General features: G+C 43.8%; 1 protein-coding gene across 1 annotated transcript in view; it reads right to left on the bottom strand.

The window, feature by feature from the left end:
- NKAP (NFKB activating protein) overlaps positions 1-17,847 on the bottom strand; it is a 30,297-nt gene extending 12,450 nt beyond the window's left edge. The window contains exons 1-4 of the mRNA XM_004606327.2: positions 17,269-17,847; positions 10,925-11,005; positions 3,244-3,314; positions 2,543-2,686 (exon numbers count right to left, since the gene is read on the bottom strand). Of these exons, the coding sequence (XP_004606384.1) occupies positions 2,543-2,686; positions 3,244-3,314; positions 10,925-11,005; positions 17,269-17,648 (676 nt within the window). The 5' untranslated portion in view covers positions 17,649-17,847. The remainder of the gene's footprint in view (positions 1-2,542; positions 2,687-3,243; positions 3,315-10,924; positions 11,006-17,268) is intronic.
- Between the last annotated feature and the right edge of the window lie 5,558 nt (positions 17,848-23,405).

Genomic DNA, 23,405 nt, shown 5'->3' with positions numbered 1-23,405 from the left:
CTACACGTGGCCAACCCAGGTCCCATTCCTGGCACCCCATATTCCACAAGCCCCACTAGGAGTCCTTCCCCAAGAAAATAGTTAAGGATAAGCCCTAAGCAATGCCAGGTGTGGCCCCAAAACTAAAAAACAGATAAAAATCAAAACAAAGTTAAAAAGTAAACCACTAAACCAATAGAGCAAGGTAGCTTCTACAAATATATCATTCACACTCCTATATGCAGATAATGAACTAGAAGAGAAAGAGATCAAAAAGACTATCCAGGGGCCAAAGAAATAGTATAGAGGGCAGAGTGCTTGCCCTGCACACAGCTGACATGGGTTTGATCCCTGGCACTCCCTACCATCTCCTGAGCCCACCAGGAGTGATCACTGAATACAGAGCCAGGAGTAAGCCATGAGCACCACCAGGTATGTACCAAAAATTTTAAAAAGGGAGAAAAAAGACATTCCATTTAAAAGTATCTAAAAACCTCAAGTACCAAGAAATCAACAAAAGATCTGAAACACACCACGTTAATTACAAGTCATTTATGAAAGAAATAGAAGATCTCAAGAAATGGAAAGAATTTTTGCATGTTCATATATTGAAAGAATCAAAATTGCTGAAATGACCATACTACCCAATTTACTGTTTTAATCCAATGCAATCCCCACCAAAATTCCAATGGCACTCTTCAAGGACTTAGAATGAATACGACTAAAAATTGTATGGAAACATGAAACACTCAAAAATATCTAAAACCACGCTGAGAAATAAGAAATCATTAAATGTCACACTTCCTGGCTTGAAACTATACTATAAAGCCTTGGTAATCAAACAGCATGTTACTCAAATAAAGACAGACTCTTGCCAATGGGTGAAAGTTGAGAACCAAATGACAAACTCTCAGATCTATGGTCAAATAATTAATTTCTTTTGTGTGGGGCGGGGGCACATTGGGCGTGCTCAGGGCTTACTCCTGGCTCTGCACTCAGGGATCATTCCTGGCAGGCTCAGGGGACCATGTGGGATGTTAGGAAGCGAACTCAAGTCAGCTATGTGCAAGGCAAGCAACTTATCTGCTATACTATCTCTTTAGGCCCTATGGTCAACTAATTTCTGACTAAGTTGCTGATACATAAAGTGGAGTAAAGATAGCCTCTTTAACAAATAGTGCTGGGGAAACTAGATAACTACAAGCTAGGACTGTATCGAACACGTTACAGAAAAATCAATTCAAAATGGACCAAAGGCCTTCAAATGAGACCAGTATTTATTAAACACACAGGGGGAAATAGGCCGAACATTCCAATACTCAGACCTCAAAGGTGTTTTCAATGATACAAGTCAACTGAAAGATAGAAATGGAGATGTTGGGGTGGGGGACATTAAGGGGTAGGAGGAAGGCCACAGGCGCAAGCGTCAGGAGCCTTGGACACACTGGGTGTAGAGGTGTGGTATGAATAAAGCACAGAATAATCAATACATGCAAGCATGGGACCCAAACCACAATAATCAAACTTAAAAATCATCCTGTTAACAAGGCCAGAGGGATAATACAGTGGATAGGGCAAATATCTTGCACACTACTTAGAAGGACTTGATTCCTGGCACCCCATATGGTCACGTGAGCACCAACAGGAATGAATTCTGAGCTCAGAGCCAGGAGTAACCCCTTAGCATTGTTGGATGTGGTCCCCAAACAAACAAAGAATTATCCTCCTATAAAGGAAAGCTGGGGAAACCTGGGGACACTGGTGGAAGGAAGTTGAGACTGGGAATGGGATTGATATTGAAATACTGCATGCCTGAAATTCTATTATGAACATATTTATAAATCACGGTGCCAAAATTTAAAAAAATAATTCACTACAAAAAAGAAAATGGGAGTTTGATCATTGTATGATTGAAACTCAAACATGAAAGCTTGTAACTATATCTCATGGTGATTCAATAATAAATTTAAAAAAAGAAGAAAATTAGGAGGCTGGAACAATAGTATAGTGGCTAGGGCATTTGGCTTGCATGTGGCCAATGCCAGTTCGATCCCCAGCATCCCATATGCTCCCTTGAGAACTGCCAGGAGTGCTGGGACAGGAGCACCCCCCGAACACCACCGGGTGTGCCCCCACACACACACACACAAAAGAAGAAAACTGCACAAAGGTGCCCATCCAATTTGAAAATCACCTGTGCTGTGCTGATGCAGCCCAGGACCACATGGCTTGGAGCCCCACTTCTCGCTGTTCAACCCTACTTGGTCTGATACAATTACAACTACACACAACCAATCTGGTGTGGTGTGACTTAGCTGCAGTTCTTTCTGGCAAGCCTCTGAGAGTGCCTCCTGGAGCCTGCTTCGTGCTTCCAGACAGGTACCACGTGGATCCCGAAGCCACTCTGAGTATCAGGCACTTAACTGCAGGCCGGGCACAGTGTTCATGGCGCTGCATAAGCCCCTGGCTAGTGCTGCTGGCAAGATGCCTTCCTCTAAGGGGAGCTCCCCAATGTGGAACTGTCCGGGAAGTGAGTCTGGCAGAGCCATACTGGCTTGCTTACCACTGGAGTCTGTTTCGGATTCAGAGTCACTGTCGCTGTCATCGGAATACTTCTTGTGTTTCCTTTTTGGCTTTTTCTTCTGCCTTTTCTTAGCCCTTTCCTTAGAACGGCCAGCCTTTTTCTTTTTCTTCTTCTTCTTCTCTTCTACAGAAGATACACATAGAGAACTAACTTCTAAAACCACCTATTTCCGAGAGCGCCATTTATTACATTTAAAAAGGCACAAAGGGGCTGGGGCAATAGCACAGCGGGTAGGGCGTTTGCCTTGCACGCGGCCAACCCGGGTTCTAATCCCAGCATCCCATATGGTCCCCTGAGCACCACCAGGGGTAATTCCTGAGTGAAGAGCCAGGAGTAACCCCTGTGCATCGCCGGGTGTGAACCAAAAACCAAAAAAAAAATTAAAAAGGCACAAAGAGAAGGTAGGGAAATTTGAGTAAAAGTAACGACATCTAAAGCTTAATGGTTTACAAACTGTCCGAAATGAACTTTCCAATAAAAGAGGTCTACATTTAAAATAGTATATGCTGGTGGGCCAGACAGCCCAGTAGGTAAGGCACTTGTCTTGCACGTAACTGACCCAGGTTTGATCTTTTTAATCCCATATTGCCCCTCAATCCTGGGAGGAAGTGATCCCTGAGCACTAAGCCAGGAGTAAGCCCAAAGTACCATTGGATAGGGCCCACAAATAAACAAAATACCTTCTGAAGAAGAACCAGAAGTAGTGCTTTTCTTCGGCTCTTCATCCTCTACGGGAGTGTGTTCATCAGAGCTGAAAGAATAAAAAAAATGATGAAAATAAGGACAATGAACTACAAAATAGAGCCTGTAGGGGCCAGAGAGTGCACAGTGAATACGGCGCTTGCCTCGCGTGTGACCCAGGTTAGATCCCCAACACCAAGCCCAGCACCACGTAGGGTCCTCTGAGCACTGTCAGGAATGATCCCTGCACTGCTGGTTTCACCCCTCTTCAAACTCCCCTCCCCAAAATGCAGCCTTCGAAGTTTTAGTAACAAAATGTTCATGAACAATGAAGGGCTAAAAGGTTCAATCCCTGACACTGCAGTCCCCCAGTTCTGGCAACCCCCAATACCATGCAAAGAGGAGAGGCCTAGGAACTCTCACTTCAAGTTAACAATCATTTACAATGCCCAACTATAATCTTGATATTCACAAAGAGACATATATATTTGTGTCAGCATTCCTGCTTCTGGAAGAGCGTCACCTCAAATCCTTGGCATTTTTAAAAGACTGGAAGCTAAAAATCTGTCAACAAAACTTGTAGAAAGGAGCTCAGGTTGGGCACTGCTTGCTACTGAAGCCAACCAGTTAATGAGAAGGGTAAGAATTTTTGGTCCCTTCCCCCACCCCCTGATCTGGGAAGGGAGCTCGAGGTTTAATCAATCCCCGATAACAATGAGTTACTTCATCATGTCTGCAGAGGAAGGCTCCATACAAATTCGAAAGGGCAGGATTTGGAGAGCTGATCTGGGGAACATAGAGAGGTGCTGGGAAAGAGGGGCTTGTTTTTGGAGAAGAGACGAGACCTCACACTTCCCTAAGCATCTCTTCGATCTGGCTGTGACTGACTTTTATCCTTTCACAGCAAACAAGTGACCTAGGAAATGCAATGTGCTGCTGAGTTCTATGAGCTGTTATAACAAATCATTCCAATTGGACATCTTTGGTTTAAGGACAGTTTGGCAGAAGCACAGGTAACAGCCTATGCTGCAACTTGCTTCTGAAGTGGAGAGAGGTCCTGGGTGCCTGAGTCCTTCACCTGTGAAATAAGATGGCAGGGCATGTCAGAATTGAGTTGAATTTTCAGGCGTGCAGAATTGTTGTGCTGCTGTGAGGAAATATACACACATATGCACACTCTGAAATTCACCCCCCCAAAACCACACATATACACATGGAAATTCACCAAAAAAATTTCACATTTTGTGCTCTTGTTGCTCTGCCCTGCCATCGCCTCTGCCATCGACCTGGGATCCCTGAGAATTTACTGGATGTCTCAGACTGAGTGTGACAAATATGCTAGGATGTTAAGAACCTCAAGACCAAGACTACAGAAAAAGAGATGCCGTCCATCTATAGCTGCTACAAGCAAGCAACTGTGGGTGACACAGATGTAGAATGGCCTGAGATGTTGGACTTTAAAGAGAAGGCGAAGTGGGATGCCTGAAATGAGCTGAAAGGACAGTGCCATGAAAGCATACGCTGAATGTAATACTGAATTTGGCTACCAGCCACACATTTCATCTCGACTTTTATAATGGCCTGTTTGTCTAATGCTGTGGATGAAGCGCAATACTGAAAATAACCAGATAACCAAGTTCTTCAGACTCTGTAGATTAGGGGACTGTAGCAGATTACCGGCTTTTGCGAAGTAATTTTTAATCTATAGATCAATTAAAATATATTTGTTACTTTTAAAAAAAATCCACCAAAGCCAGCAAGCAAACTTTACATTTTTGGAAGAAAATACCAACCCAAAACTAAAGACCACTAGAGAAAAGAAATAGGAAGTAAGAAGGCTGAGGTAAGGCTTCGTTGTTTTAATGTGCATATGCAATGGACTTATGACACAGTAGGGACTATTTTGTCTCTCTGGAGCAAGAACCAAACACATCATTCTGTTGCAGAGAATTTTTCAAAAATGAGAAGTGATTAAATGTCTACAGTACTTGAGACAAGGAATTCCTGTAGCAAAAAAATCTTTTTCTTTGAAGAGTACCCAGTAATTTGTTTTAGGGACCCTTCTGATTCTATTATTTGAATTCACATTGTTTGTGAGTTTAGTTTCTAATTATAATGCCTTATCTGCCTGTCACAAATGACAGTACTTACTTGTCAAGCACACTGTTTCAATCCAACCTAAAATAGTTTCAGAAACAGAGAGGGAAGAATAAAATTACAAGTAGCACCAAAAGAGAAAACAAGTATGGAAAAGGAAGAAACCCTAACCCTTAAGAGGGTTAAGCCACAGGAAACCTCAACAAAACCATACTAGTATACTCATGTACTACTTCATGAAACATATGTAACATTCAAACTGTTGTTGGGCTCAATAAAAAACAAATCCAAATAATGAAATTAAAATACCACATTAAATGAAAATGAAGGCACAAGTTACCAGAACCTATGGAACACAGTTAACACCGCATTAATGGAAAAATTTATAGCTCTGCAAGCATTCATCAGGAAGGAAGAAAGGGCCTACATAGATAATTTGACTACATAGCTTAAGATATTAAAAAAGGACCCACAAAAGGTCCCAAACCAGGCAGAAGGAAAGAAATAACAAAACTTAGAGCAGAAATTAATGACATGGAAACCCAAAAAACAATCCAAAAGATCAATGAAACCAAGAGCTGGTTCTTTGATAAAATAAACAAGACTGATAAACTACTAGCAAGGCTCACAAAGAAAGAGAGAGAGAACCCTAATAAACCGAATCAGAAATAAAAAGGAACATTACAACAGAAACCAAGGAAATTCAAAAGATCCTCAGAGACTATTTTGAAAGTCCGGATGCCACAAAACAAGAGAATCTAAAAGAAATGGAGAAATTCCTGGATTCCTATAATCTCCCGAAGTTGGACCAAGATCTGGAATACCCGAATAGACCTATTAATATCAAAGAAATTGAAACTGTAATCAAAAGTCTTCCCAAAAATAAAAACCAGGTCCAGAAAGATTAAATAGCTAATTCTTCCAAACATTTAAAGAGGACCTATTGCCAGTTCCTCTCAAGCTTTTCCGGGAAATTAAAGAAACAGAAACTCTCCCAAACAGTTTTTATGAGGCACATATCTCCCTAATACTAAAGCAAACAAAGACACCACTAAAGAAGAAAACTACAGGCCTCTATCCCTGATGAACATGGATGCAAAGATCCTCAACAAAATATTAGCAAATAGAATCCAACAACTCATCAAAAAGATCATACACCACGACGAAGTGGGATTCATCTCGGAGATGCAAGGATGGTTTGACATTCGGAAATCAATCAACATAATACATTATATCAAGAAAAGAAAAGATAAAAACCATATAATCATATCAATAGATGCAGAGAAAGCATTTGACAAGATCCAGCACCCGTTTATGATGAAAACTCGCCAAAATGAGTATAGAAGGAAATTTCCTCAATATAGTCAAAGCCATCTACCACAAGCCTATGGCTAGTATCATCCTCAGTGGGGAAAAACTAAGAGCCTTCCCTCCAAGATCAGGGAAGAGACAAGGATGCCCACTCTCACCACTTCTGTCCAATATATTACTGAAAGTACTTCCAATAGCGGTTAAACAAGAAAAAGATATTAAGGGCATTCAGGTAGGATAGGAAGAAATCAAGTTCTCACTATTCGCAGATGATATGATACTGTATTTAGAGAACCCTAAAATCTCTTCCAAGGAACTCCTAGAAACAATAGACTTATATAGTAAAGTTGCAGGCTATAAAATCAATACCCAAAAGTCCATAGCTTTCCTATACGCAAAAAATAAGAGAGAAGAAAGTGACAAGAAAAAAGCAATCCCCTTCACAATTATTTCTCTGAAAATCAAGTACCACGGAATCAGCTTAAATAAGGAGGTAAAGGACCTGTACAAAGAAAACTACAAAACGCTACTTCAAGAAATAAAAGAGGACACGAGGAAATAGAAAGATATCCCCTACTCACGGATTGGGAGAATTAACATTTTCAAAATGGTAATACTCCCCAAATTCAATGTGATGCCTATAACGATACCCATGACATTCTTCAAAGAAATGGAGCAAACACTCCTGAAATTCATATGGAACAATAAGCCCCTACAGATAGCTAAATCAATTCTTGGGGAAAAGAAGATGGGAGGCATCACTTTCCCCAACCTCAAGCTCTACTACAAAGCGGTAATAATTAAAACTGCATGGTACTGGAACAAAGGCAGAGCCACACACCAATGGGGCAGAGTTGAATATCCTGACACACACCCTGAAATATATGATCATCTAATCTTTGATAAAGAAGCAAGAAATGTGATGTGGCACAAGGAAAGCCTCTTTAACAAATGGTGCTGGCAAAATTGGACAGCTACATGCAAAAAATTGGGCTCAGACCTCTACCTACAACATGCTCAAAAGTCAGATCAAAATGGATTAAAGACCTCAACATCAGACCAGAGGTTGTCAGGTACATTGAAGACAAGGTTGGCAAAACTCTCCATGACACCAAAGATAAAGGTATCTTTAAAGATGACACACCATTGACCAAGCAAGTGGAAACAGAGATAAACAAATGGGACTACCTTAAACTGAGATAAGCTTCTGCACCTCAAAAGATACAGTGACCAGCCCTTTTGGCACGGTTGCCGATCGAGCATGATAGAAGAGCCCAAAAGAGCGCCCTTGGACTCCAAGCAGCCCACTGAACTAATTCCAGCATGGGAACGGAGACCCTACGCCAGGCTGCGACAGTGGAAGCCGGGCATTCCCCAACTTTTTTAACCTCTCTCTCTCAACCCCTTCCTCCTGAGCACAGCACAGGTTCCACGGCTTTCTGAGCACAAAATGGAGACGCCGAGCCAGCTCTCCCTAGGTTTCTCCATCTTATGAGCACCGTAAAAGGGTAAAAGTTTGTAGTGATGTTATTTCTGGTTGTACTTTCCCTGGACTTTATACAGAAACCCAAAACCACACGGCCGCTACTGCGGCCGCACAACCTAATGTCATCTAAGCATCAGCAATATGTAATGGTTCCTTTTTAACGGGTCGGACTTTGGGGGGAGATCCTAACAAGAATAGTAAGTCTTTTGCTGAAATACTGAAGGCAATCAAAGTGGTAGCCATCTCTCTAGACTGAACTAAGCCATATTCCCATGCCGGCTGAGAAGAAATATCCTTCTTTCTCGGGAAGAAACGCGGCGTGGCGTTAACCATAGTCTGATGTCCATTAAGCAAACACAGACCTGGTGGTGTGGGAATGGGATATAAGGGAAAAAATTATGTACATGGAACAGCGGGACGCTGGTGGAATCTCGAGCCGGAGCCGATACCAGCGCACTACTTTTGGTTCCAGAAACTGCTTGCAGACACTCTACTAGACTATCAACTAAGCCAGAGCCCCACGCCGGCTGATGACGGGAAATAACCATCTTTTTCGTGTTTTTTTCCCTTTGTCAGGCAGCGTGGCAATTACTAAACAGGCATGAACTCGGTGGCGCGGGACAAGGGGGGAAAAAAGAAAAGTTATGTAACAAACAGCGGGACTTAATATCTCTACATTCTCAGCAATGGAGAACTATCAAATGCTTCCTTGGCAATAGGACTGTCTTTTTCTTTTTGGGGGGAAACCCCAGCAACAATAGTGAGTTATGTGTTGAAACATGGAATGTAATCAAGATAAAGCGTAAACGAAGTGAAACTTATCACTTACAAGGGCGGGGACTAGGGGGGTGGGAGGGGGCAGTAGGTATACTGGGGTGGTTGGTGATGGAATATGGGCACTTGTGAAGGGAAGGGTGTTTGAGTATTGTATAACTGACATAATCCTGAGAACTATGTAACCCTCCACATGGTGATTCAATAAAACTTAAAAAAAAAGATACAGTGACCAGAATACAAAAACAGTCTATTGAATGGGAAAGGATATTCACCCAATACCCATCTGATAAGGGGTTGGTATCAAGGATTTACAAGGCACTGGTTGAACTCCACAAAAAGAAAACATCCAAACCCATCAGAAAATGGGGTGATGAAATGAACAGAAACTTTTTCAAAGAAGAAATCTGAATGGCCAAAAGACATGAAAAAATGCTCCTCTTCACTAATCATCAGGGAGATGCAGATCAAAACAACAATAAGATACCATCTCACACCACAGAGACTGCCCCACATCCAAAAAGACAAAAGCAACTGGTGTTGGCATGGTTGTGGGGAGAAAAGGACTCTCCTTCACTGCTGGTGGGAATGCCAACTGGTTCAGCCCTTTTGGAAAACAGTATGAACGATTCTCAAAAATTAGAAATTGAGCTCCCATTTGACCAGCAATACCATTTCTGGGAATATATTCCGGAGATACAAAAAAGTATAGCAGATATGATATCTGCACTTATACGTTCATTGCAGCACTTTTTACAATATCCAGAATCTGGAAAAAACCTGAGTGCCCAAGAACAGATGACTGGTTAAAGAAACTTTAGTACAGCTACACAATGGAATACTATGCAGCTGTTAGAAAAAAATGAAGTCATGAAATTTGCATATACGTGGATCAACTTGGAAAGTATCATGTTAAGTGAAATGAGTCAGAAAGAGAGAGACAGGGGGCTGGAGCGATAGCACAGCGGGTAGAGCGTTTGCCTTGCACGCGGCCGACCCGGGTTCGAATCCCAGCATCCCATATGGTCCCCTGAGCATGGCCAGGGGTAATTTCTAAGTGCAGAGCCAGGAGTAACCCCTGTGCATCGCCAGGTGTGACCCAAAAAGCAAAATAAATAAATAAATAAATAAATAAATAAATAAATGAAAGAAAGAGAGACAGACATAGAAAGACTGCACAATTTGTGGAACATATAGTAACAGAATGGGAGACCAACACCCAAGAACAGTAGAGATAAGTACCAGGAGGATTACTCCACAGCTCCTTGCATGCTGGGGGAAAAGAGAAGGGACCAACAAGTAAATGGTGCTTGGAGGGCCCATTTGGATGGGAGATGAGGGCTGAAAGTAGACATTAGACCGAAATGATGCCACATAATACTTCTGCTTCTAATCACATCACCCAAAAGGGGAGAGGGAGAGGGAGGGAGAGAGAGAGAGAGAGAGAGAGAGAGAGAGAGAGATAAAGGGAGAGAGAGAGAGCGCAAAAGGGAATGCCCTTCCACAGAGGTAGCGAGGAGTGTAGGGGATGGGGTGGTGGTGGTGGGAGGAATGCTGGGATCATTGGTGGTGGAAAATGAGCACTGGTAGAGGGATGGGTACTCAACCACTGTATGACTGAAAAACAAGCACAAAAGTTTATAAGTCTGTAATTACCTCATGGTGATTCACTAACAAAATTTTTTTTAATAAAATAAAATACCATATTAAAATAATAACAATTCATATTTAACACTGAACAGATGTCTAGGTGGAAATCAACAGCCCATGAATTATTTTGTTTTTTGTTTTACTCTTTTTTGTTTTTTTGAATTACGTTTTAAAGAGAATAATTTACAAGGTAAAACCCACTAGCTACAGGTTTTAGTTCTTAGATATATGCAATGTTTGTAAACCCTAAAGGGTAGAGTAACATCAACCACAAGGAAGAAAGGAAGAAAAGTGAGCAGTACTGAATTTTCCACTTAACAAAAGCTGTGAGGTTACTCAGAAAATAATTTTTAAATACTTACTCTGGATCCGGATTCTTTGGAGAAAGTCCCCACACTTCAGGAGCTCCTAATTCTCCAATTCTCTCTCTTTCACTTAATCTCCTAGAAGATATAGACATGTTAATGCTGTCTCCATGGCAAAAGTCGTTTTCATAAATATATTAGATAGGGGCTGAGCGATAGCACAGCAGGTGGGGCATTTGCCTTGCATGCAGCCGACCCGGGTTCGATTCCCAACATCCCATATGGTCCCCTGAGCACTGCCAGGAATAATTCCTGAGTGCATAAATAAATAAATAAATAAATAAATAAGATATTAAATAAATATAAATAAATAAATATATGACATTTTAAAGAGATTGGGCCCCTTTGGGGTGGTATGGCCGTAGACAATATGTGACATTTAGAAACTTTAATAAAAATTTGGTTTAAATGAAAACCCATTGTGAGATCTGATGTTCTGCTCATGCTGTTCACTGGTACCGCTTACAGTCAGTCAGCTAGTAACGCAGCCTGGGAAGCTGTCAGGCACATCTCATTTGACACATACAACCTGTTTATCTGATCTTCTACAAGTGACTGAAAACAATTTAACATTTGGGTATTTACTTATTTTGGTTTTAGGCTACACCCGGCTGTTCTAAGAGCTTACTCCTGATTCTGTGCTCAGGGATCTCTCCTGGTGGCTCAGGGGACCATATGGGATGCCGAGGATCAAATAGGATTGACTGCGTGCACAGCATGTACCTTACCTGCTGTACTGTTGCTCCAGCCACCAAGACACTAATTTTTTTGCTGGCTTAATTCTGATTTCTTCTCTAATTTATGCTATTTTCAAACATACAAACTACAGAACACTAAGGCTCAACTCCTGAAGTTTAGTTGCCTGTAATTCCAGAGTCATGGGCACTTTGGTGGGTGTGGGTCACAGGAGCCATGTACATCAATATTCACACATGCTAACTATATTGTAATCACGTCATCTAAACTGTCATTTAAAAAAACCATAAAATTATTAAAAACAAAATGGGAGATGGAGAGGCAGGGCTAGTGTTAAGGTGCTTGCTCTGCATCCTACTGACCCCAGTTTAAATCTCTAGCACCACATATAGTCCCCTGGCGCTGCCAGTGGTCACTCCGAAGCATCAACCCAGGTATGTCCTCCAAACACTGCTAGGTGTTGTTCACCCCTCCCCAAAGAAGGCTAATAAAAAAATACAAACCCTTAAAGAGAAATATAATGGGTCTGCTTCTTTGGATCAATTAATTTTTACTTCTTTATTTAGGGGAGAGGGTAATACATTTAGGAGGGGTCAGCCTCAAGTTTCCCACTAAAAGGAATAGGCTATTTAACAGGGGTTATACTTATCACTGAACTTGCAATATATAGAAATGGAGGAGGGTGCCTAATGCACTGTAAAGACTATGCTGTCGGGGCCGGAGCGATAGCACAGCGGGTAGGGCGTTTGCCTTGCACATGGCCGACCTGGGTTCGATCCCCGGCATCCCATATGGTTCCCCAAGCACTGCCAGGAGCAATTCCTGAGTGCAAAGCCAGGAGTAACCCCTGAGCATCGCTGGGTGTGACCCAAAAAGCAAAACAAAAAAAGACTATGCTGTCAAGATCCCATTCTAGCTGCCACTTGGCTTCATCTGTACTCTTACAATCAATTATTTGTGTCATTAATTCACAAATGAGAATTTTATCCAAGACCTTTCAACAGACTAAAACAACTGACTTTTCAGTTACGACTGAGAAAATGAAGGCAGAAATTTACAAATATCTGGAGAAAAATTAAAATGAAAACACAAGCTTACCAAAATTTACGGAATGTAGCAGAAGTGCTACTAAGAGGGAAGTTAATAGCAATACCGGACCTCATAAAGCAGCAAGCAAAAAGCACACACAAAATAGTTAACCTTATAGCTCAAACAGCTGGAAAAGAACAGCAGATACAAGCAAAACCTAGCAGAAGAAAAAAACACGTAATTTTATCTGTTTATTTTGGGGTAACAGGATATCTGTTTATCCTGGCAGTACTTGGGAGACCATATGGGATGCTGGGGATCAAGCAAGGGTTGGCTGCACACAGGCAAATGCCTAACCCACTGTAGTATCACACAGCCCCAAGAAAATAATTTTTAAAAAGCAGAGGAAATAAAAATGAACTAGAAACCAAGTTGAATTAAACCAAAATGGAAGATCAATGACACTAAAAGCAGTCTTTTTCTTCAGGAAAGATAAAATCAGTAAACCTTGAACAAGGTTTATAAACAAAGAAAAGACTACCCAAAAACAACCAGACACTAAAGAGAATAATTTCTTGTTTGCTTTTGGGTGATACCTATTGGTGCACATGGCTTACTCCTGGTGTTGCTCAGGGGATCATATAAGGCACAGGAGATTGAACCTGGGTCGGCTGTGTGCAAGGCAAGCACCCTACTAAGCTGTACTATTTCACCAGCCCCTATAGAGGCTTATTAAACTTATCTCAGAAATACCAAAGACACTAAGAGGATGCTGTGAATTATGTGAAAATTTTGATACTTGAGAAATGGATAAAATTTTGGATATTTTATCTCCATATAGTATGTATATCTCCATACATTGTATGGAGACTGAAAGTATAACAACAACACTGTCCCATTGTAAAAGTTCTGGGCCAGATGGCTTACCAGGGGTATTTACTAAACCTTTCAAGAACTTGGGATGGAGAGATAGTGTAGCAGGGTAAGACCATGCTTCCCACACAGGAGACCTGGGTTATATCCCTGCACCCGAAGACTAACCCACCCCACCCTACCCCCAGCACAAACCTAAGAATACCGCCTAATAACTTCTGACTGTGGTCCCCAAATTAAAAAAAGTAAGGTTTGAACAATAGTGTAGCAGGTAAGGCAGCTGACCTTGGTTAGATCCACAGAAAGCCATATGGTCCCCCAAGTACCACCAGGAGTAATTCCTGAGGGCAGAGCCAAAAGTAATTCCTGAGCATCACTGGTTGTAGCCCAAAAAACAAAAAATAAATAAGGAAAGAAAGAAATCCAGACAGAATGATTGAAAGATGGAAAGAATGAAAGAACAAACAACAGATTAAGCATCTTCTCTTCAGATTCTCCCAAATTTCAAAGAAATTTAACAGAACAACATCCTGTCAGTAAACCTAGACTACATTTTTAACAACCTATGTTTCATTTGCTACCATGAAACATTTTATACGGTTTTTGAAGTCTTTGCCACTTTAAGTGGTTAATTCATTACTGATTTATAGTAATCTGTAAAATAGTTCTAATAAATAGGCTTTTTACTAGACTATTTATTAGACCTTTTATGCAGATTATAAACAAGGTTCTTGATATTTGGGCCATGCTCTGGGGTTCCCAGGCCTTACTCTTGGCTCTAAGCTCAGGGATCACTCCTGGTAGAGCTCAGGGTTTCTATGGGATCCCAAGAATAAAACCAAGGCTACCCACATGCAAAGCAAGTGTTCTGCGCTCTCTCTCTCTCTCTCTCTCTCTAGTCTTCAACTATACAGTATAAAGTTTCTAAGAAATGAAAATTAAAGTTCTAAGAAAAATAAAAATCATTGCGTGTGTATACATGTGTGGTGCTTGAACCTAGAACCCACACATGCATGTGCCTGAACCCCTGCACTATCTTTCTGGATCCTAGGCAAATATTTCTGATCAAAATATGAATTTTTACCTTTCTACCTCCCTGAAACCATCAAAATATGAAAACTTTTAGTAATAATCTCACTTTTCATGGAGATGGATTTGCATAATTCCACAAAGAAGTCTTTTCTATATATATAAAAAGTGATTTCAAAAATGATAATCCTGTTGTTCTTTAATGCTGAATGGAAAGTATTTGTGCAGCATACATCTCATAGAAGGTTAATATCAACAGTACATAAACAATTTAGGTAATTTAACAACAACCAAAAAGTAACCTGGGATCAAAAAACTGATACAGGGATTTAGGCACTTGCCTTGTAAGTGGTTCATCCTGGTTAGATGCTCAGTACGATATAGTATTCCCAAGCACCGCCAGGAGTGATCCCTGAGCATCATGGGGCGTTGCCCATCATCACGTCCAAAAAATGAACAGTGGGGGCCAGGCATGTAGCTTAGTGGTGGAGTTCTTAACTTGTAAGCCCTTGGGTTCAAATCCTGGAACTACACCCCCCACACACAAATACACACAAATACACACACATACACAATAAGCAAAAGATATCCCAATTAAGAAATGAGCCAAAGGGGCCGGAGCAATAGTACAGTGGTTAGGGCGTTTGCCTTGCACACAGCCAACCCGGGTTCGATCCCCGGCATCCCATATGGTCCCCAAGCACCACCAGGAGTAATTCCTGAGTGAAAAGCCAGGAGTAACCCCTGAGCATCGCTGGGTGTAACCCAAAAGCGAAAAAAAAATGAGCCAAAGATTTGGGAGAAAATTCCCAAAAGAGGTATACAGAAGGCAATAAGCCTATGAAAAATGCTCATCATCACTGAACATTAAGGAACTGCAAAGACCGCAATGAGATAACATCTCATACCAATGAGAATTAATAACAACTGACAAAAATGAATGCTTGTATGTTGTTCGTGAGAATGAAAACCATGAAGATGTGAAGAGCGGTACCATCTGATTGAGCAATCCCACTTTGGGGCAAATATTCTAAAAACATCACTATATGAACATCCCCAGATCAAAAACACTCTAGTGCTTACTGCCACATTATTTATATTGCTCAAATATGGAAGCAACCAAGGCACAATATCTGGATGACTGGATAAAGATTTGATATACTCAGACACAAGGACAAAACTATTCAGCTATTTAGAAAAGGATGGTGGGGCTGGAGCGATAGCATGGCGGGTAGGGCTTTTGCCTTGCAATCGACTGACCCGGATTCGATTCCCAGCATCCCATATGGTCCCCTGAGGACCGCCAGGAGTAATTCCTGAGTGCATGAGCCAGGAGTAACTGCTGTGCATCGCCAGGTATGACCCAAAAAGGAAAAATAAAAAGCCCTAGAAAAGAACGGAAAATCACCATCTGCAACATAAACAGAAGGAACTCAGGGACCTAGGCTAAATGAAACAAACCGGAAGCAAGAACTGGACAGTTTCACCTATGCACGCAATCTAAGAATAAAAAAACTGAGGTGTCAGAGAGCTAGTACAGCGGGGAAGGTGCTTGTCTTGCATGTGGCTGACTGTTTTGAGCCACACAGGGTCTCCTGAGCCTACCTGAAATGATCCCTAAGCACTGAGCTGAGTGTAAGCCCTGAACACTGCCAGGCACGCCCTCCCCCCCACAAACAAAATAAAACAAAGAGACGAACTAGCAGACATAGAACTCAGGGATGAAGCTCAAGTGCCTGCTTCACATGCTGAGGAAGGTTTCGAGCTCCAGTGCTGACACTCTTGTGTGTGATTGCCAAGGGCACTGCTGGCATGGTCCTCCTGGTGTGCAACTCCCAACTGCACCAGAACCAAATGTGTGTGAGCACCAGTGTGTGGCCCCCAAAACCCCACACCTCAAGTCCGGACGCGTACCATCACCAAGCCTGCGAGCCCTAGACCTCACAGCGATGCCAAACCCAACATTAAGGGAAGGCAAGAAACGACACATTTCTGCCTTTCTCCCGAAGATACCCGTTTTCCCAGCTCACCACTCACTGGGGGACTGCTATCCTACGGCGTCCTAGTTTCTGCTCAAGGCTGAGTCCATTTAACAAGACTTTCCCCAACATGACAGATGACGGGGTTTCCTACAGTCCCTCATTTACCTGGTCTCAGAGGTTCCCCCATCCATTCGACGGATGTCAAGCCTACTCTCAACCTTCCCACCCAACTCGATTAGAAAACATTTCCACTTAGCCTGAAGGTTCTCAAACTTGTCTCCTCGCTCAACAAGCAATGCCTGTGCCTGAACAAAACGCGAGGCAACTGTCAAGTGTGTGGTTAATACACTACAGCTATTTCTTTCCATGAGGCCGCATGGTGGGACATGAACACACGCTCACGAGTGATGAGCGGGCACGGCTAAGTAAGAGGCTATACAGCTCGGGACCATCAGGGGTCTCGGTGAAGAGCGATCAAAGGGCACAGCTAAGGGAAAGGTTCCAGTGCAGGGACATCGGGGCTCTCGGTTATGGCCGCTACACGGCAGGAGGCAGAGGGAGGCGGCAGGGGAGCACGACACGGTACAGTGACCCGGGATGCATGACAACCAAAGGCAGCGGGAAGGGATGAAAACGGGAGCAGGGCTGGCGGAGAGAGAGAAACGCCAAGTCGGAAGCGGGCTGAACGGTAAAGCAGGGTCTTCGAGGCACGGGGACGCCGCTGTCACTCACTTCTGTCGCAGGCTCTCCTCCCTCTCCTTGTCCAGGAGGCTCGGCCACGGCTTGTCGCTCCCGTAGGGGCGCGAGTATCCGCCATAATAGGACGAAGCCGCCGACGCGAAGGGGGCGCCCCGCGGCGCCGAGGGGCGCTCCCGAGAGCGGGAGCGGGAGCGGGAGCGGTAGCTCTGGCTCCGCGAGCCCTGGCTGAAGCCACTCAGCTGCTGGCTCAGGCCATTCCGCTCGCCAGACCTGGAACAAGAATGCGAGCTGGAGTAGTGGCCCCGCGGGGAGCGGCAGTATCTGCTGGCTTTCGGGCTCCTCGACGGACTGCGGCGCCTCCCACTGGAGCCCGACGCTCCTTCCGGGCTACGGGAACCCGACACCGGCGACATGCCAGCCGCCGGGTCGCCCCAGCCGCGGGGGAAGCGCGCGCTCCCACAGGCACGGGAAGATGTCGGGCGCCTTCGCTTCCAAACTCCGGCGGCGCGCCACTACCTGGCACCTCGGGAAACCGTGGAAACGGTTCCGGGTACGGCGGCCAATGTCTTCCCCCGGCCCCGCCGGGTGCCGGGCCGAGGAGAAAGCCTGTGTGTAGCGCTAGGAAGCAGCCGGCCGGGAAACCGCACTCGTCCTTTCGGTTCCGGGGCAGGCGGCGCCCGTCAAAATCGGGGCGGAGATAACTTCCTTCCGGGATTCACCTTGGAGTTGAAACGGCCAAAGAGGACCTCGGACAGCGGGCCACTGGCCACTTCCCTCTTTGCGCTTGAATGAACCGTTGGACTGACGGGATTATCATTTCCGTCCTGACTCTGGGCTGTCCGCGGTCACGTCGGCTGCGCCGCGGGTGCTCGCCCTGCGCGCCGGGAGCCGGGGCTGAGCTCCCATCGGGTCCACCCCGCCCACCGGGGGTGCTCGCCCTGCGCGCCGGGAGCCGGCGCTGAGCTCCCATCGGGTCCCCCGCCCACCGGGGGTGCTCGCCCTGCGCGCCCGGAGCCGGGGCTGAGCTCCCATCGGGTCCACCCCGCCCACCGGGGGTGCTCGCCCTGCGCGCCGGGAGCGGGGGCTGAGCTCCCATCGGGTCCCCCGCCCACCGGGGGTGCTCGCCCTGCGCGCCAGGAGCGGGGGCTGAGCTCCCATCGGGTCCTCCCCGCCCACCGGGGGTGCTCGCCCTGCGCGCCAGGAGCGGGGGCTGAGCTCCCATCGGGTCCCCCCGCCCCCACACACCGCGGGTGATTTCTGAGCGCAGAGCCGGGAGTAAACGCTGAGCGTCGCCGGGGGTAGCCCAAAACCAAGAAGCCCACTTGGCGACAGTACTCGGGTGACCTGTTTCAAAGCGTGCTCTGGGGCACCCAAAGGACGCCTGTTTTTCGGTTCCCGGAGCAGACTGCTGACTGGGTAGGAAGCCAAGGGAAGCCCGACCACACGGCCGGGGGCAGGTAGCCCGTGTCGTGGGACAGAGCTTGAATCCTGGGAAAGCCCAGGCCGGCCAACACAAGAAATCGTTCACGCTTACGTTGATTTATTCTACACAGGAATTAAATAGTTGTGTGTCACGATATAGGAGGGCATTCATCTTTTCTTACTACGTTTTTGTTTCTTTGTTGTTTTTTAGTTTGTTTGATTTTGAGCCACATCCAACCATGCTGGGGCATTATCTTGGGTCTGTGCTCACAGATCACTTCTGGTGGTGCTAGAGGGACCATACGGGATGTCAGTTTGAACCTGGGTCAGCCGCTTGCAAGGCAAGTGCCTTACCCGCTTTACTATTGCTCCGGTTCCCCTTATTACTTTTTTGCTTGTTTGCTTTGGAGCCACACCCGGCGGTACTCAAGGTTTACTCCTGGCTCTGTGCTCAGGGATCACTCCTGGCAGGCTCACGGGACGCTATGCAGTGCTCGCGGGGGCGACTAACCCGGGTCAGCCGCGTGCAAGGAAAGCACCATCCCCGCTGGACTATCTCTCCACCCCTTCCTTACGACTTGTGGACTTGTGTTGCAAGCTGGATAGGTACTCCTCTATAGGTGCATGGGTGCTGCCCAGAGCAGCAAGAAATAGCTGGTTTATGGAAATGGAAACTAAGTTTGTGTGAGTTAGGAGAATTCTGTTGTAGTCTGTATCTGTCTGAATTCGTAGGCACATTCAAGTTATACAAACAATTGTTTAAGAACTCACAAGACTAATGGCCACTCAACACCTTTATTGCAAAGCACAACACCTAATCAGAGAGAGAGAGCGAAAGGGAATACCCTGCCATAGTGGCAGTGTGGGGTGGGGGGAGACGGGACTGGGGAGGGGGGAAGGGATGCTGGGTTTACTGGTGGTGGAGAATGGGCACTGGCGAACGGATTGGTTCTCGAACTTTGTATGGGGGAAACATGAGCACAAAAATGTATAAATCTGTAACTGTACCCCCACGGTGATTCAATAATAAAAAATTAAAAAAAAGAACTCACAAGACTAAAGCAAATGGGAGGGGTGGAGGAAGAATTGAGCTATCTCCAGCAGTGAGCAGAAGCTACACCTTGTTTTGTGCTCAAGGATTACTTCTCACAGTGCTTGGGGTTGGATCTGGTTTTCCAACATTGCAACAAATGCATGCTGCCGGTTGAACTATCTCTGTGCTACCTCAAACAAAAATAAAATTAGCCAATAATATAATTTTGAAATGATTTTTAATTTCAAAACCTGAACTACAGGCTTTAAAAAAGTAATTATTGCGACTGGAGCGATAGCACAGCGGGTAGCGCGTTTGCCTTGCACGTGGCCAAACTGGGTTCATTCCCAGCATCCCATATGGTCCCCTGAGCACCGCCAGGAGTGATTCCTGAGTGCAAAGCCAGGAGTAACCCCTGTGCATCGCCGGGTATGACCCAAAAAGCAAAAAAAAAAAGTAACTATCTTTCCAAATGTATTTACATTTCAAAATCAATATAGATTGGGGTCAGAGCAAAAACAGGTAGGGGGCACTGCACTGGCCTTGTACGCAGCATTGCCCGCAATGCTCAGGGCGTGGCCCCTCCAAATGAAAGCAGAAACAAAAAACACACAACATCAATACAGACTTGTGATCCTCAGTAACTTTACTGAAGTCCTGATTTCGTTAGTCTCTCTAAAACGTGACTCACCAAGATTTCTTCTTTTTTTTCTTTTTGGGTCACACCAATGCACAGGATTTACTCCTGGCTCATGCACTCAGGAATTACTCCTGGCCGTGCTGGAGGAGCTGGTGGGAATATGCTGATAAACAAAAGTAGCTCAGGATGAAATGGATTAGTGTGACCATCCCAGGATAGAGTTGAGTTAAAAACCCTACATATGCTAAGTGCACGTGTACTCCCTTCCATTTGTAAACATTAGAGGAAAGAATGAAGAATGCAATTTCTTAGTGCATGAACTGGATAGTTTGGGCGCTCTATTGACCACCAAGCATGTGAGGGAATAGGATAGTAGTCAAGTACAATAGGATAGAGGCTAATGATTAATGGCAGGAAGCTCACCCCCAAAATCTGAGAGGGATGAACAATAAGAAAATTCCAAAACTTGGCAAACCACAGGATCCTGAAGATAACGGCTATGGAGTCACAAATTTCAAACAAAATCAAACAAATATTTATTCATATGTATGTGAAAGAGAAGAAAAGAGAAAAAATTTTGAATACTGGGCCAGAGAGATAGTACAATTGTTGAGGAGCATGCCTTGCATGGGGCCGACTGACCCTGGTTTCAGTCCCACTACTGCATAGGAGACCCTGATCACTACAAGGAGTTACCCCTGAACACAAAGCCAGGAGTGAACTTGAGCACTGCCAAGAGTGTTGCTAAAAAAGAATTTAAATACAGAGATCAATAAGATACATTTTTCGGGGCTGGAGCGATAGCACAGCGGGTAGGGCGTTTGCCTTGCACGCGGCCAAACTGGGTTCGATTCCCAGCATCCCATATGGTCCCCTGAGCACTGCCAGGGGCGATTCCTGAGTGCAGAGCCAGGAGTAACCCTTGTGCACTGCCAGGTGTGACCCCAAAAAAAATTAAAATATAAAAAAAAAGATACATTTTTCAATTCTGGCATTGATTAATTTCAATATACTTATGTTTGTTTATGTGTGGTATTTAGAACACAAAACTCTTGTGGTATTCTATAAAGATAAATGTGCTGCACATTTGCTATTCCTTTAAGAGAAAATGTTAAACATGGAACCATAGCATTTGATTTCCTTAGTCTGCTACCTTCTTCTTTCTCTCTTGATCCTCTTCCCATTCTTTCTTCTTTTATTTTAAAAATGAAAGAACAGAAATTTGTCAGAATGCAAATTTGCAAAATTGGATCAGTGCTACATGAAGTACTTTCATGTCTATTATCAGATAAGACACACCAAAAAAAAACACAGATCCCAAATGAGTACACCTTGAAATTATTGGATTCCAATGAATGAGATGCTAGCAATATTAATGCTTTGATCTTGTCTTTTTTTTTCTTTAACAGACTTTAGTTTTTAGAGTATTTTTAAGTTCACAGAAAAACTGAGGAGAAAGTATAGCTAGTTCTCATATACTCCTCTATCTCTCTCCTACCCCTACAGTTTCTATTCTTAACATTTCTTCATTGATGTGGTGCATTTATTACAACAGAACCCAACATGAACACATTAAAGTTCACAAAACCCTATAGTTGACACTCAAGTTTACACTTTGTGCTTTGCTTTCTATGGGAGTTCTCAAATGTATCATGCTATGTATCCATCATTACTATTACCAGTACTACAGAGTCATTTCACCATCTGAGAAATCCCCTGTGTACCACTATTCATCTTTCCTCCCCTACCCTCTTTGCACCTCCAACCACTTTCCAGCTCCAACCTCAGGCAAGCACAGAGCTTTCTACTGTCTTGGTAGTTTTATATTTTCCAGAACATCACATAGTTAGGATCTGACTCATTTATCTCACTTCATATGTATTTAAGAATCACCTTGCCTTGTTGAGGCACATTATTTTTCATCTCACTTTTTTTTCCCTTCATCATTTCCCCTCAACATTTATTATGAAGAACTGTAAATTAAAGGCAAAGAAATATTACAGGGGAAACTTATATGTTTTCACTATATAACTGCAACTAGGATTCCAGGGTAAACATTTTGCTATATTTGTGTCATGATGTAAGAAGCTATCTTTGTCTCGATCAACCCACCAATCCATATAATTTTTATTTTTTTTTTTGCTTTTTTTGGGGGGGTCACACCCGGCAATGCACAGGGGTTACTCCTGGCTCTGCACTCAGGAATTACTCCTGGCGGTGCTCAGGGGACCATATGGGATGCTGGGAATCGAACCCGGGTCGACCATGTGCAAGGCAAACGCCCTACCCGCTATGCTATTGCTCCAGCCCCAATCCATATAATTTTTAAATTAAATTAAATTTTATTTTGGGCACTGTGGTTTGAAGTTCTGTTAACGGTAGGGCTTCTTGCATAAATCATTTTGTTATCACACCTTCCATTAGTGTGTCTGCTTCCCTCCATTATTGTGACCTTCTCCCAACCTATTTTCTCCATGGCCCTGCCACCTCTCTCCTCAAACCTCAATGGTAAGCTTCCTACTGAAGCTTTGTTCTCAGTTTCTTTTGCCTTTGGGCATTTGCTATTTCCTTACTTTATTTCTTTATGTTCCACATATAAGAGAGAATTTCACTCAGCATGCTACCCTCCAAATCCATCTGTGTATCAGTAAATTGCATGATTTTATCTTTTCTTAGAATCCTTTCTAACACCATTCCCAAAGGTCAAATCAAAATTGATTAAAGGCCTCCATGTTAGACTTGACTCCATAAACGGGACTGCATCAAACTAAGAAGTTGCTGCACTGCAAAAGACATGATGATCCCCATAGACTGGGAAAGAATCTTTACCAACTACTCATCTTCTTTTTATCACTGAATCTGAGTCCATTGCAAGGATATATTAGTTTATCTAGCTGCTGAAGCCTGGTTGCTTCCGGAATTGGAAGATTCTGCAGAAAATATTCATATGCAGATTTTTGGGATAGACATATACTTTCAATTTCCTTGGATAAATACCTAGGGGTGGGATTTCCAGATCATATGGTCATATTATATTTAGTTTTATAGAAGTTATTAAAATAACTTTTACTGTGA

This window comes from Sorex araneus, chromosome X (assembly GCF_027595985.1).
Source record: "Sorex araneus isolate mSorAra2 chromosome X, mSorAra2.pri, whole genome shotgun sequence".
NCBI lineage: Eukaryota > Metazoa > Chordata > Mammalia > Eulipotyphla > Soricidae > Sorex > Sorex araneus.
This window is presented reverse-complemented; position numbering and strand designations above follow the sequence as displayed.